Genomic DNA, 14,993 nt, shown 5'->3' on the forward strand with positions numbered 1-14,993 from the left:
CACGCTGATGCAGAGGAACTCTCTCTGATTCAAACACGTGAGGATGGCTTTTCTTCTTCTACAACTTTTATTTTCCATCACGTTATTAAACTCCAACAGATCGTTTAGAGAGTCAGCTCAGCGCTGATGCTCGTCTAGTGTTTGCAACATGTCCAAGGAAAGCTTTCTAATCTTTGTGTGTAGAATCCCTGGACTATTTCTTTCTTCTTTAATTTAATTTAAGAGCAGATTATTCCCCCTTAACTTTAATAATTATAGTCTGAAGCATCACCGATCCCCCAAACTCAGAGTGAGCAGGGGTCAAATTCAAACATTGGATGGTGGCGGCTTCCAGAGGCGCCAAAATACAAGAAGAATCATGACTCAGGTGGGGTTTAAATGTCAGAGATTGGAGTTAAGAGCTCATGTGAGGAATCTTATCTGGTTATGACACACTGAAATGATGCCGACGCCCCTTTTTGAGTCACACCAAATCATCTGCGGTTTTTATCTTTAACGTCTGCACACGCCATCAGCTGGCTGGTGTCAGACTTTGTTTACATTATGCATGGAAACAATTTTCAATGAGTGGAGCATTTGCCTGTTTAAAGAAAGCAGGACGTACACCTGTTAAAACATTAAGTTGCAAGGACTGCTTTGTCCACAGGGGGCGCCAAAATCACCATAAACCAAATCTTCCTCACAGGAGCTTTAACTCGCCTCTTATTGACTGCAAACATTGAAAATAACTGTCATTTTCTCCTGAAAACAGGCAGTCATCAGAGGAAAATGATGGTGTTTTGATTTAAAAACTGATCAACCCAAAAATAAAAGACACAGTGTGCAGAAATGTGAATACTTAGCGACATCTAGAGGTCTGATTCTGGACTGAAACGCTCCCCCTGCTCACCCCTTCCTTCGAGGGCAAGAAGCTCCTGTGATGCATGATAAGTATGACCTTCCATTTGTCCTGACTTTTGCATTCAACAACAATATTCAGATTACTTCACACTCATTTTAACATCCATCCATCCATCCATTATCTTGACTGCTTATCCTTTTAGGGGGTCATGGGGAGCTGGAGCCTATCCCAGCTGACTTAGGGTGGAAGGCAGGGTACACCCTGGACAGGTCGCCAACCTATCACAGGGCTAACACAGAGAGACAGACAACCATTCATGCACACACATCAATTTAGAGTGATCAATCAACCTGGGGAGCATGTTTTTGGACCGTGGGAGGAAGCTGGAGTACCCGGAGAGCATGCAAACTCCACACAGAAAGGTACCTGCCTGACCGGGGACTTGAACCAGGAACCTTCTAGCTGTGAGGCAACAGTGCCCTAATTTTAACATATGCATGCATATTATTATACTCCATTTCTGCACACTGCACCTTTAAAAACAGATGTTTTGCAGTCTTGTGACACACAGGCATTGAAAGCACGACCATTCTGGGCTTTAGTTAAAAATAACCTCAAATTAAAAAACAACAACACATAACATAATAAATCTGTATCTGTCTTCATTCTGATCATCATAAAGCAACAGTTTGTGTTATGCAGTGTGAAGGAAATACATTCAGATGTTTCAGTTACATTAAAAACAAACAGACAGAGCAGCTCGGTCACACTCCTTCACATCACTAAAGAATAAAAAGATTGAACTGTGTTTCTCAGAGTCAACAAATCTCAGGTCAAACACTCCTGAGTCCTTCTGTCTGTGGAGATGATGAATATCTGGCACTGTTTCTGCAGGATGCGTCTCAGAACCCTGAAACATCTGCGCTCTGAAAAGAGAATTTGTTGGAGACTATTTCTGACGCTCTGGTGCTCTGGTGTTCTGGTGAGTAATATCTGGCACGAGGGCGGCGTTGAGGGATTAATTTAAAATAAACTACCGCAATGATTCGTGTACGTTGCCCCCTTGAGGCAAATTTATGATTCATGGATTTATAAATAAAGCAGAGTTGACTGGATGCGTCCACACAAGTTGGAAATGTTTCCACTTGAGCGAGAGATTTGAGGATTTCCCAGAGGCGGGATGACTCCAGATTCATAATTATACAGAGAGACGACGATGGAGAGAGGGAGACGAGGAGAAAGAGAGAGGGAGACTTCTGGTGGTTTTCCGATCAAATGCAGCTCATAGATGTGTATTATCATCTAAACACAGCCACACTGCAGACAGACCACGAACACGTCTTTATTCCCTGGATGCTGACTCGGATTTGGAGAGGATTTAAAATCTGTTTGGTTTATAAATCAACTTAAATTAGATCATAAGGATGCAAAGAAAGAGGCTGTTGCTGTTTCCTTTTTGATAAAGCTTATAGTTAGAGCTGGATCAGGCTTGGACCAGCTCTTAGTGATGCTGCTATAGGCTTAGACTGACACACTGGGATCCTATCTCACCCCCTTCCCCCCAACCCCCCATCTCTTACTTTAACTCTTCCTGTCCCATTAAAGTTACTAACCATAGATCTTTCTGGAGTCCCTGAGCTCCCTTGTCTCGTAGGTTCCTCTGGATCTCTGCTGTAGATTCCTTTTTTGGGGTCTGTTATTCATCCTTTCTTTCTTTCTTTCCTTTTTCCTTTCATTCATTTCTTCTTTCATTCCTTCTTTTTCTTTCATTCCTTTTTCCTTTCTTTCATTCCTTCCTCCTTTATGTCTCCTTTCGTCATCCCATCCTTTCCTTCTGTCATTCCTTCACCATTTATTCTCCTCTTTTTCTTTCTTCTGGTCTCCCTCTCTTCTCTCTTTTCTTAGACCTTTCTGGAGTCCCTGAGCTCCCTTGTCTTGTAGGTTCCTCTGGATCTCTGCTGCTGTGGACGTGGTCCAGACTCCAGCTGCTACAACTACTACTATCCGTCTCCCCACTATCATCTCTCTCTCTCTTCATCTCCCTCTATCCCTCTCTCCAACACGGTCTTAGCAGATGTGTGTCTAACATGAGTCTGGTCCTGCTGGAGGTTTCTGCCTGTTAAAGGAAGTTTGTCCTTGCCACTGTAACTTGCTAAATGCTGTGAGGTGCTCTGCTCATGATGGATTACTTGCATTTTAAAGCTTTAAGTGGCAGAAGGCTTTGAGCTGAGGCACAGAGAACATTACATTATGATTTGTGCATTTTTCTTTTGCATCTCAGGAAATGTTAAAATGTTTGTATCAGGGGAAGAACTTTTTTTTCTGGTAATTTGAAGAAAAATAAAGTCAAGAAATCCTCCACTTCTAATTTCTTAAATCAACCAACACTATCACTGAAAGTTGATTCTTTCTGACACATCTCCTCTTCGTCTCTGAATGCAAATTTTAAAAAACATTCTCATATATTTAAAGCTGCTGTGAGGAACTTTTAGCTTGTATCGATTATGGCGCCCCCTTGTGGACAAAGTGATACCTCTTATCTCTTGTCCTCTACATGCAAAATAATTGTCTTCAGACAATAACCTCATCCTGTTGTCTTTTAACATTTAGACTTATCTTACAATGTGATTATTTGCAATGAAAACAGCCAAAAAAGGATGTTTCTAAAGCGAGACGTCAATCATCTGTTCTGACACCGACCCCCTCAGAGCAGTTTTAGACATTAAAAATGACAACAGAGAAGGTATCAGTGTTGCTGCAGATGGTCTTGTTTGCTTTTGAGGGTCATAAAGAGGCATCAGTATCAGTTTCAGTCTGTTTCTCAGACAGTTAAAAACTCCTCATGGTGCCTTTAAGTCTGTTTCTTCGTCTCTTCCAACAGTGCTAATCAGAAAGTGCATGGAGGAGTTTTCATGCGGTGCAGGGATTCATATTTGCTTTGTTTTGAGTTTATTCTAGTACTTATAATTTGTTTTTTGAACACCAGAGCTCAGTGCCAAAACAGAACCACGAATCCTGCTTCCATCAAACAGACAGTGCTCGATAAAGAAAGCTCAGTTCATTCAGTGTTTTTGTTTGTTTCTTGAGATGTGTTGACAAATAGAGAAAACTGAAGATCCTCATCCTGAAATCTAAAATCTAAAATCTGCTCTGTGGTTTTTGTGATTTTGTGATTTTTGTGACGGGCGATGACACAGCTCTGTTTTTCCCCGATGTTTCACCGTGATTCATCAAAGTGCTGCAGCTGCACAGCCAGAACAAATCAGCACCTAAAATCAGAGGTAATTAGACTCACTGCACACACACACACACACACACATACTGCACACACACTTTGTACACAAACTCACAGATGCATGCTCACTGAAGCATGTGCACACACACACACACACACTCACAGAAAGCACGACGAGTTAATAAACTCACAAGTAATCAAGAACTTGAATGTCATTGGCAATGTATGCAATATTAAGAGTTATAGATTAAATCTTATATATTTTCTCTGTTTTAAGAATTAACTCTGTTCTTTCTCCTTCATTGGTTTCATAATCTGAATCTCAGATTAAAACTGAAGCTCCATCTTCTTCTGTCCTCCTAAACGTACATCTCTGAATCCTCAAACAGCCTGCCTCTCTCCCTCTCTCTTTATAAATCTCTCTCTCTTCCTCTCTCTTTATAAATCTCTCTCTCCCTCTCTCTCTCAGAGCGGTGGTGCGTTAGTGTTGTGTGTGAGCTGAACAGTCCTCCTTACAGCCGGGTGTTTCTCATTAAAACATCCTTTCGCTCCTCGTAGTTCCCTACTCTGGAGCATGCACACTAAAAGTACACTCTGGGTTCAGCGTCTGCAGAGATGTTCCTCCTGGAGGAGCAGAGGAGTGAGCGGACAGGTGAGGAGGGGGCGGGGGGGTCTGTTTAACTCCGGGGGAGGAGCCCCTTCCTGCAGGCGAGCAGGCCGGCTGCGGTGGCAGCGGACAGGAAGGTGGAGACTCCCAGGAACTTGAGGAGACCTCCGACTGAAGGCAGGTTTCTCTCCCAGAAGGAGGTGTGGAAGGGGAGCGCTGGGACCTCCTGTAAGCAGAGAGAGAAGAAGGAGAAGAGTTTGAGTTACAGTCGTTTCATACTTGAGTCTGATTTGATCTGGATTAAGATGTTCTCTTACCACACTCTCAGGCTCTTTCTGCCAGATCTGACTCGGGGGGATTTTATTCATCGCACACAGGATCTGCAGCAGAACAAGTAGGTTGGTCAATAAGCACACTCAACAAGACTTCCATAACTTAGTTTCACGTTAAATGCAATAAACAGGAACAAGTCAGCACCCTTAATGTCCTTTAAACTATTTAATCTGGGTGAAATCACAGACCAGTCACAGCAAGGGACTCGTTTCAGCACAAAGCCTTCTGAATCTGTGCTTTCCTCCAGATGAAATACTTTAACAGGATGTGTAGGATAGTGTCACTGTGCAGGCCTGCACCTTTAGAAAGTGTTAAATTGGAGTCTGCTCCTTTTTTTGCACTCTATGCACTTTAATGTAACCCTGCAGAGTTCTGGTTTTCACTGGAACAAATCTTAAAGGTTTTGCAAACGCCCACAAAAAAGTCCTCAAACCAGAAGTTGTGCTAGTGCTGGAGTTTTTGCACAGATAGATGTAAGGGTATTGTTTAAGAAGGTTATTATTGCAGTAGCTTCAAAGCTTTAGTTCCCTTGAATGTTTGCAACAAAAGGTTGATCAAATGTGGCTTAAATGTTGTTTTTGCATGGAAACAATTCTCAACGTGAAACATTTGCCTGTTTAAAGAAAGCAGGACGTACACCTGTTAAATCTTTGAGTTGCAAGGACTGCTTTGTCCACAAGGGGCGCCAAAATCCACACACACCTAATCTTCCTCACAGGAGCTTTAACTCGCCTCTTATTGACAAGTAAATGTTGAAAATAACTGTCATTTTCCCCTGAAAACAGGCAGTCATCAGAGGAAAACGACAATGTTTTGATTTAAAAACAGATCAACCCAAAAATAAAAGACACAGTGTGCAGAAATGTGAATATTTAGAGACATCTAGAGGTTCGATTCTGGACTGAAATGCTCTCTTGCTCACCCCTACCTTCGAGGGCAAGAAGCTCCTGTGATGCATGATAACAAAAAAGTCCTCAAACCAGAAGTTGTGCTAGTGCTGGAGTTTTTGCACAGATAGATGTAAGGGTATTGTTTAAGAAGGTTATTATTGCAGTAGCTTCAAAGCTTTAGTTCCTTTGAAAATTTGCAACAAAAGGTTGATCAAATGTGGCTAAAAAACAAAAAAGATATTGATCCAAACAACTCTGAATTTGGACAGATTGTAAAAAACTGGATTATGCAAACAATGATAAACCGCCTTTATCATATGTTTGAGTCGATGTGTTACAGCATGCACATGTTGCACATCTACGTTGTTCTCCTCTGACCTCTCGGGCTGCTCTCTCTCCGGCCTGCACGGCTCCCTCCATGTATCCGCTCCACTCAGTGGCCGTCTCTGTTCCTGCAAAGTACAACCTGCCCACCGGCTCCCTCAGCACCCTGCACACAGGACCAGAAACAACCCATTATTAGATTTCAACATGGCCTGTATTAGATGTACTGTCAGTTGTCCCTTGCATTGTGGGCGTTCTCCTCTGAGCATCAAGTCTGACATGTCGTCTGCATCACAGTGTTTCCTGTTGATCGTTCATTTCTACTACCTGAACACTGCTGCACAGCTGCTTGTGTTTTCAGTGTCAGAGACTTCATTTGAGTCTTTTCTCCCTCCACTAACTGAGCATTAAAAGAGTTTAATTTTCCTGCATCTTACCTGCCGTACTGGGTGAGGATTCCTGGAGGGAAGTATGCCGTGTAGCATCCTCCTGAATACTCCTCCTCGCACCAGTTCTTCTCCTCGTAGTGCACCGGCTGACAAAGACAAGAACACACACATGAACAGGTTAACAACTTTGCATTACAGCCTGTGTCTGAGTCTGTGTGTTAGTCCGCATCAAACTCACATGCAGAGCCTCCTCTGTGCCCAGGACTCTGGAGTAGATCTCACAGATCCTCTTTTTCCTGAAGGAGACAGCAGAGTGTGTTAAAGCCGAGCTGCAGCAGAGAGAGATTTAATCTGCCGTGTTTTCTGCAGCGTGCAGTTTACCTCTCCTCTGGGCTCAGACCTGACAGCTTCCTGCACTTACGGGACAGGATGAACCTGCAGAGAGAGAGGAGAAACATCACTGAGTGAGGGAGAAACACTGAGGGGACGACATGACAACATGTGTGCATGGTTTGTAAACTCTCAGGTCTGGTTTTTCTCCACTTGCAGGAAGCTTTGAAGGGTTTCTTCAACTCTGTGCAAGACCCTTTCTTGATGCAACATCTAAATCTGCATGCATAAAACCAGAGTCTGACTATTTGTCTTTATTAAACCAGGAGTGAAGCCACACTGAGATGAACCCTTACCACTCTGCAGTTGAAATGCAGTGCCTATAACGGTGTTTTTAAGCATCTGGATGTCACTTCCTGCTGACAAAAGTATCAGACAGTAATTCAGGGATGGACGAACACATTGGTTTATCTGTTTACAGGATTTAAAGGTCTTTCTGACCTCTAGGAACCCAGTGGTGTAAAGGAACAAAGTATAAGTTCTTTGTTACAGTACTTAAGTAGGTTTTGGGAGTATCTATACTTTAATTGAGTTTCTATATTTTTTGCAACTTTCACTTTTACTATTCCTCAGTCTCAGCAGCATGATGGAGGCAGCCTCGTCCACTGGTGATAGAGGAGACACCGCCACACCACCACAACCTGCTAGTTGTGCTTCAGGAGAAGACGGACACCCCTTCAACAGTCATTGTCCCAGTTTAGGCCACCCAAGTCAAAACTGTGTGGCTCCGCCCCTGATTGCAGGGCTTGAATTCAGCCCACAAAGAGCACGACTGAACTCTAACAATTTTGAAAAGCAACTTCTGCTGAAGATGAACCGCAAATTTTAGGACTTTAATTTAGGAAGGGAGGGAGCAGGGGGAGAGGGAGGAAGGGAGGGAGAATTAAACCTAATAAAGTTTGTGAGAGAGAAAAAAACTATTTCTATCTCATCTCATCTTCTTCCACTTATCCGGGTCCGGGTCGTGGGGGCAGGAGTCTCAGCAGGGAAGCCCAGACACTCCTCTCCCCGGCCACTTCCACCAGCTCCTCTGGGAGGATACCGAGGCGTTCCCAGGCCAGCTGAGAGACATAGTCTCGCCAGCGTGTCCTGGGCCTTCCCCGTGGCCTCCTCCCAGTCGGACGTGCCCGAAACACCTCCCCAGGGAGACGTCCGGGAGGCATCCTAACCAGATGCCCGAACCACCTCATCTGGCTCCTCTAGATCCAGAGGAGCAGCGGCTCTACTTTGAGCCTCTCCCGGATGTCCGAGCTCCTGACCCTATCTCTAAGGCTGAGCCCAGACACCCTGTGGAGAAAGCTCATTTCGGCCGCTTGTATTCACGATCTCGTTCTTTCGGTCACTACCCACAGCTCGTGATCACAGGTGAGGGTCGGAACGTAGATTGACCGGTAAATTGAGAGCTTTGCCTTCTGGCTCAGCTCTCTCTTCACCACGACAGACCGGTATAGCGCCCGCATCACTGCAGACGCCGCCCCGATCCGTCTGTCAATCTCCCGCTCCCTTTTCCCCTCACTCGTGAACAAGACCCCGAGATACTTAAACTCCTCCGCCTGGGGAAAAGACTCCCCTCCGACCCGGAGAGGGCAAGCCACCCTTTTCCGACTGAGCAACATGGCATCAGACTTGGAGGTGCTGATCCCCATCCCCGCTGCTTCACACTCAGCTGCAAACCGTCCCAGCGCGAGCTGGAGGTCACCGCTCGATGGAGCCAGTAGGACCACATCATCTGCAAAGAGCAGAGACGGAATCCCAAGGCCACCGAACCGGAATCCCTCCGCCACTTGGCTGCGCCTAGAAATTCTGTCCATAAAAGTTATGAACAGAACCGGTGATGAAGGGCAGCCCTGAAGGAGTCCAACCCCCACCGGGAACGAATTCGACTTACTGCCGGCAATGCTAACCAGACTCTGGCTCCGGCAATACAGAGACTGAATGGCCCGTAGCAACAGGCCATCCACCCCATACTCCCGGAGCACCCCCCAAAGGACACCTCGGGGGACACGGTCGTAAGCCTTCTCCAGGTCCACAAAGCACATGTGGACTGGTTGGGCAAACTCCCATGCCCCCTCCAGCACCCTCCTGAGGGTGTAGAGCTGGTCCAGTGTTCCACGGCCAGGATGAAAACCGCATTGTTCCTCCTGTATCTAAGGTTCAACCGACAGCCGGACTCTCCGGCTATTTCTATCTGTTTTATTTTATTTGTACTTTTACTTTTGATACTTAAGTTCATTTAATTTGAGCTACTTTAAGACTTTCACTTTTACCTGAGTAGATTTCAAGTAAGCTATCTTTACTTTTACTCAAGTATGGCTTTCAAGTACTTCATACACCACTGTAGGAACCAGCTGAATCTCGACTGTGTATTCACCCCATGATGGCGGGTACGCTTCCATCAGGCTTTGTGTCATCCAGCGTCAGCCCGATTGGCGCTCCTTCCTCCTCGATCACAATGCTGCCGCAGTAACCTGAAGACACACAGGTGGACAAAATCAGTCTGTAAGAGATGACATAGTCACAGATTTTAAAATGCATCCCACATTCCCTCCATGTTTACCTTTTTTCCTCCAGAAGTTCTCTCTGTAGTAAACCATGCACTTGATGACCGAGCCCATGGGGACGCGGTGGATCAGCTGGTTCCTCAGGGGGGGCAGCTCGGGGTTAAAGTGTATCTTCAGGTTCAGACCTGGGGGCGTGGCCAGGATCACATATTTGGCCTAGAACAAAACATGTAGTTAAAACAAGTGAATCAACAGAGCAAAGTCAGCTGCAGCACACCACACGACCAGAAGGTGGCAGCAGAGGACATGAGCTGCAGGAGTTGCAGAGGTTGTGTGTGAGTAGTGCAACATTATGTCACACTTTGTAAGCATAAAAACACAAATATAGCAGCAGTGATTCATGCTGGAGTACAGTTTCACTCATATCTACATATTTAAGTACAATAAGAAGTGAGTGCATGAAGGTTTTGATGGAATAGAGTCATCACTGAGTGCAGACTGGATGCAGAGTTCCATCTTTGCAAGGGAAGCTGCAGGATGCACTGCAGTAAAAACCAATGGATCTAATTTAAGTGCAGGAAAAGTTAGGAATCAGAGTACGATTTTTATTCCTGCAACGTGTTGGAGTAGAAGAATGAAGTACATCCTGTGCTGTGTGACTGCAGCAGACTCATTCTGCCTCTCTGTTAGTCTCACCGTGTACGTCTGTTTGTCCAGCGTCTCCACCACCACCATGTCCCCGCTCTGGTCGATCCTGTAGACCGGAGACTCCAGCTTCACCCGGTCCCCCAGCTCCTGTGCCATGCCCTCGCTGATCTGACTCGAGCCGCCCACAAACTTCCTCTCCTGCAGGGGGACAGAGACGTAAGAAGTCAGTCATAGCTAAGAAACTAAAGAGGACAGAAGCAGCTGGACTGGAGAGCTCTCTTAGTTTGGCTGTTTAGTTTATTGGGGGTAAAATTGCTTGAATCCGGTCTGATCCCGCTCAGGGTTTGATTCCAGCAGGCTAATAAACTCACATTACAGACTCAAGCTGATAAAATCTGCTGGTTTGTTCTGGTTTTACTGTTCATCCTCCGTCTGACCTCTGTTTGCTTTTCTACAAATTTCACCATCTGAAAATACAGAAAATAAAACCAGTGTTTGTAAAGCTGCAGCTCCTGCTGAGAGAGAGAGAGAGAGAGAGAGAGAGAGAGAGAGAGAGAGAGAGAGAGAGAGAGAGAGAGAGAGAGAGAGAGAGAGAGAGAGGGAGAGAGAGGGAGAGAGAGAGAGAGAGAGAGAGAGAGGGAGAGAGAGGGAGAGAGAGAGAGAGAGAGAGAGAGAGAGAGAGAGAGAGAGAGAGAGAGAGAGAGAGAGAGAGAGAGAGAGAGAGAGAGAGAGCTGCCAAAGCTCTGATACACAAAATTAAATAGGCAGTGACCTTTTCCATACGGTTAGTGTCAGCGTCTCTCCGTTCTCCCCAATCAGAGACACAGTGTGAGCGTCTCTCTGTGGCATTTGGACAAATTTGCCTTCCAGTGGAGAGACATCATGAGCTTAATCTAAATCAGCTCCGACTGTGAAACCGGGCGAGTCTGTGTTTGTCTTTATTGATTAAAGACGAGTTTACTCTTCAGAGGAAACATTGGAGGAACACCATCTGTGCCTTCACGCTTCACTGTTCCCTTTAACCCTCTGAACCTGTTGACACTGTGATAAAAACATTGGAATGGAATGGAACAGAACAGAAAGGCACCCTCGTATCTTAAAGAGCTCATAGTGCCCTATTACCCCTCTAGAACTCTACGCTCCCAACATGCAGGCTTGCTAGTTGTACCTAAAATCTCTAAAAGTAGTATGGGAGGTAGAACCTTCAGTTATCAGGCTCCTCTCCTTTGGAATCATCTACCAGTCAGGGTCCGGGAGGCAGACACCCTCTCTACTTTTAAGAGTAGGCTTCAAACTTTCCTTTTTGATAAAGCTTATAGTTAAGCTGGATCAGGCTTGGACCAGCTTTTGTCATGCTGCTATAGGCCTAGACTGCCGGGGGAACTGGCACACTGACACACTGGGATCCTAGCTCACCCCCTTCCCCCCAACCCCCTCATCACTTACTTTAACTCTGCCTGTCCCATTAAAGTTACTAACCATAGACCTTTCTGGAGTCCCTGAGCTCCCTTGTCTCGTAGATTCCTCTGAGCTGCCGTAGACGTCCTCCTGATACGGACGTGCTGGACTTCAGCGGCAACAGCTTCTACGACTCGTCTCATCACTATCACCTCTCTCTCTTACTCCCCTCTATCTGTCTTTCCAGACCCAACTGGGTCGAGGCATGATGGCTGTCTAACATGAGTCTGGTCCTGCTGGAGGTTTCTGCCTGTTAAAGGAAGTTTTTCCTCACCACTGTAACTAGCTAAATACTGCGATGTGTAATGCTAATGGTGGATTAAGGTGGGGTCAGACTGAGTCTGATCCTGTCTTGAAGTTGGGTCTCTGTTCATAATTTGACATAGAGTGGTCTAGACCTGCTCTGTTTGTAAAAGCGTCTTGAGATAACGTTTGTTGTGATTTGGCGCTATACAAATAAAGATTGATTGATTGATTGATTGATTGATTGATGATTCCGATGGATCAAAGCCAAATAACAACAGAATACAATTCTTAACAACAAAAGCAACACCTGAGACAACCTGATCACATGTCAGGACTTGGACTCTAAGTGGAAATGTTCAGTTTGATGTGAATTAAACAATAAACTGGACTGGTCCACCAACACTGATGCCATCTACAGGAAGGGACAGAGCAGACTATTCTTCCTGAGGAGACTCAGGTCCTTCAGTGTCTGCAGCAGGCTCCTGAAGACCTTCTATCAGTCTGTGGTGGCCAGTGCTCTCTTCTTTGCTGTGGCGTGCTGGGGTGGAGGTATCAAGACGGGTGAGGCCAGCAAGCTCAACAAGCTGGTAAAGAAGGCCCGCTCTGTGGTTGGCCTAGAACTGGACAGTCTGGAGTCAGTGGCTGAGAGGAGGATGATGGACAAACTGCAAGCCATCCTGGACAACCCCTCTCACCCTCTCCATGATGAGCTGTGGCTGATGGGGAGCTCGTTCAGTCAGCGCATCATTCCACCACGGTGCAAGACTGAACGCTTCAGACGCTCCTTTGAGCCCACCGCCATCAGACTGTTAAACAGTAATGGAGGCCACAGACTGCATCACGCTGACCCTTGCTGACACTTGCTTAATTTGTCATTACCAACCATAATCACACCATGTCAACCTGTCACTACTGAAACATTTTTTAATACTGCCTGTAATTACTGCTATTTAATTTAAATTCCATTTGTAACATTGTATATATCTAAATTGTATTCTAGCTTTATTTATCTATTTTATTTTACTTATTTTTATTTTATTTTATTTTTTATTTATTTTATGTTATTTTGTTTTATTTTTTATTTTTATTTTGTACTTATTGAAACTTCTTTCTTGATTGTACTTATGTCTGGTTGCTGTAACAACTGAATTTCCCCCCCGGGGGATCAATAAAGTAATATCTGATCTTATCTTATCTTAATCTCTCAAGGAGGCCGATAAGAACTCACTCACTCATGGAGGAGCTACCAGACGTGGAATCTGAGACCCTTTTGTTTCAGTTCTACTAATAAATCCCCTTTAAATCAAGATTGAGTCTGAGTCTTTAGTCGGGTATAGTGTAGAGCAGGGGTTCCCAAAGTGTGGGTCGGGATCCCCTGGGGGGTCACAGGACACAAATGGAGGGTCGCAAGATGCCTTCAAGATTTTTAGATTTTTTTGAAGTAATCTATAAGTGCTTATTTTACCCATTATTGTAAAATATTGACAAAAAATGTAGTTAAATTTTGAATAAAACCCTGCAAATAAGAACATTTCATTAGTTTTCTGCCTTTCTTTGTGGCCAGATGACTCCTAAAGTTAGAGTTAGGGTTAGCTAACAGTTAATTATGCAGGTAAACTCATTTTGAAGTTGAAGTAAATGAAGCATGAAGCAACATTTAATCACTTCGAGGGAAAGGAGGGGTCACAAGTCTTTGGCAACTATATTTTGGGGGTCTCGGGCTGAAAAGTTTGGGAACCTGGTGTAGAGTGAGCAGATGGTGATGCAAATTATAACCCTTTCAAGCAGGGTCCTGCTCACCCTGTCAATTTGCATAACCATCAGTTGAATAAACTTATTCGATGGAAAATTTAAAACTGGACCAATATTTTCACCAGATTTTGCTTTTTCAAATACATACAACATCTTGATCTGAAAGAACCAAGTATCTAAACCTGAACATAGTTTTTAAAGTATTCTCACTTTCACATGCAGAGGTCAAAGGTGATTTGGTTGTGTCATCTGCAGCAGAAATACAGTTCCTGCGGTGGTACTTGTGCTTGTTGTGACGTCCTTCCTTGTTGTATCTTAAAGCACTTCATATCCCTGAAACCTGTCCTACAGGTTTTGTAAGGTTTCTTCCAGCTGTGATAATTCTTAATTAACTTCGGTTTAAACAGGATTACTAGAACAAAAATATCTTGGCTGGATGAAGGCAGCCCTCCATACTTCCACGTTAGTTACTTTCAGCTGCAAAAAGACCGAATGCTTTAACTACTAGAGTTTATATTTTAGATCAGATTATTCAGGATCATGTAAACCAACCTCAAAGGGTTATACACAAACCATACTCCTGCAAAAACACAACTGCATGTCTTCAACAGGAAGGTCACACAAACAGGACAGAGTGTGTGTTTACTTAAACACAGTCCCTTTCCTGCGCGGCTATGGCAACAGGAACACTCCGCTCTGGAAAGCCCTCCAAGAAAACAGCTTTTGTGCGTCTCATTGTGATGTCGAGCCGAGCAGCAGCAGACTGAAGGTAAATGTGTTAGCACCGATTCAGGCTGTGGGATCTCAGACTGATGCTCCTTTGAGAACTTCTCCTCCTCCTGCACTGCAGGGATTGTTTTTCTGCAGACTGACTCTCTGGAAGAGCTGGAACGTGATCCTCGGGTGTTCTGTTTGTGCTGCGAGTTCACTCAGGGACACTTAGGACGAGTTTCTGTTCATCCGATCCTCTGGAAGTGTGTCTGAGTTTAAAGTGTCAGTGAGGATGCAAAATCATAGACTGAGAGAAGAAACAGGTTAAAGATTCTTGAACTGTCTTGCATTCTCTGTAATCACCAGCAGGGGGCAACGCAACTGGTTGCACAAACAGCCTGATTTATTGAAGTCTTTGAGGAAATGATCATAAACTCATTTTCTTAATGAGTTTATGGTCTCTCTTATTGGGGCGGCAGTAACTCAGTCCATCAGGACTTGGCTTGAGAACTGGATGGTTGCCAGCTCAAGCCCCGGCATGGACAAAGTGGCCGGAGATGTGCTGGTACACTTGCTTGGGCACTGCTGAGATGCCCTTGAGCAAGGTACTGAACCCCGAACTGCTCGGATGGCACTCCTAAGTGCATGTCCATAGCATGTTTGTGCAT

General features: G+C 44.8%; 1 protein-coding gene across 1 annotated transcript in view; it reads right to left on the reverse strand.

Moving 5' to 3' along the window:
* Window positions 1-4,286: 4,286 nt before the first annotated feature.
* Window positions 4,287-14,993, reverse strand: part of mao (monoamine oxidase) — a 44,899-nt gene continuing 34,192 nt past the window's right edge. The window contains exons 7-15 of the mRNA XM_034693968.1: window positions 10,207-10,356; window positions 9,567-9,726; window positions 9,381-9,477; window positions 7,001-7,054; window positions 6,858-6,915; window positions 6,668-6,765; window positions 6,285-6,396; window positions 5,001-5,063; window positions 4,287-4,909 (exon numbers count right to left, since the gene is read on the reverse strand). Coding sequence (XP_034549859.1) covers window positions 4,754-4,909; window positions 5,001-5,063; window positions 6,285-6,396; window positions 6,668-6,765; window positions 6,858-6,915; window positions 7,001-7,054; window positions 9,381-9,477; window positions 9,567-9,726; window positions 10,207-10,356 — 948 coding nt within the window. The 3' untranslated portion in view covers window positions 4,287-4,753. The remainder of the gene's footprint in view (window positions 4,910-5,000; window positions 5,064-6,284; window positions 6,397-6,667; window positions 6,766-6,857; window positions 6,916-7,000; window positions 7,055-9,380; window positions 9,478-9,566; window positions 9,727-10,206; window positions 10,357-14,993) is intronic.

The sequence above is a fragment of the Notolabrus celidotus genome, chromosome 10, assembly GCF_009762535.1.
Source record: "Notolabrus celidotus isolate fNotCel1 chromosome 10, fNotCel1.pri, whole genome shotgun sequence".
NCBI lineage: Eukaryota > Metazoa > Chordata > Actinopteri > Labriformes > Labridae > Notolabrus > Notolabrus celidotus.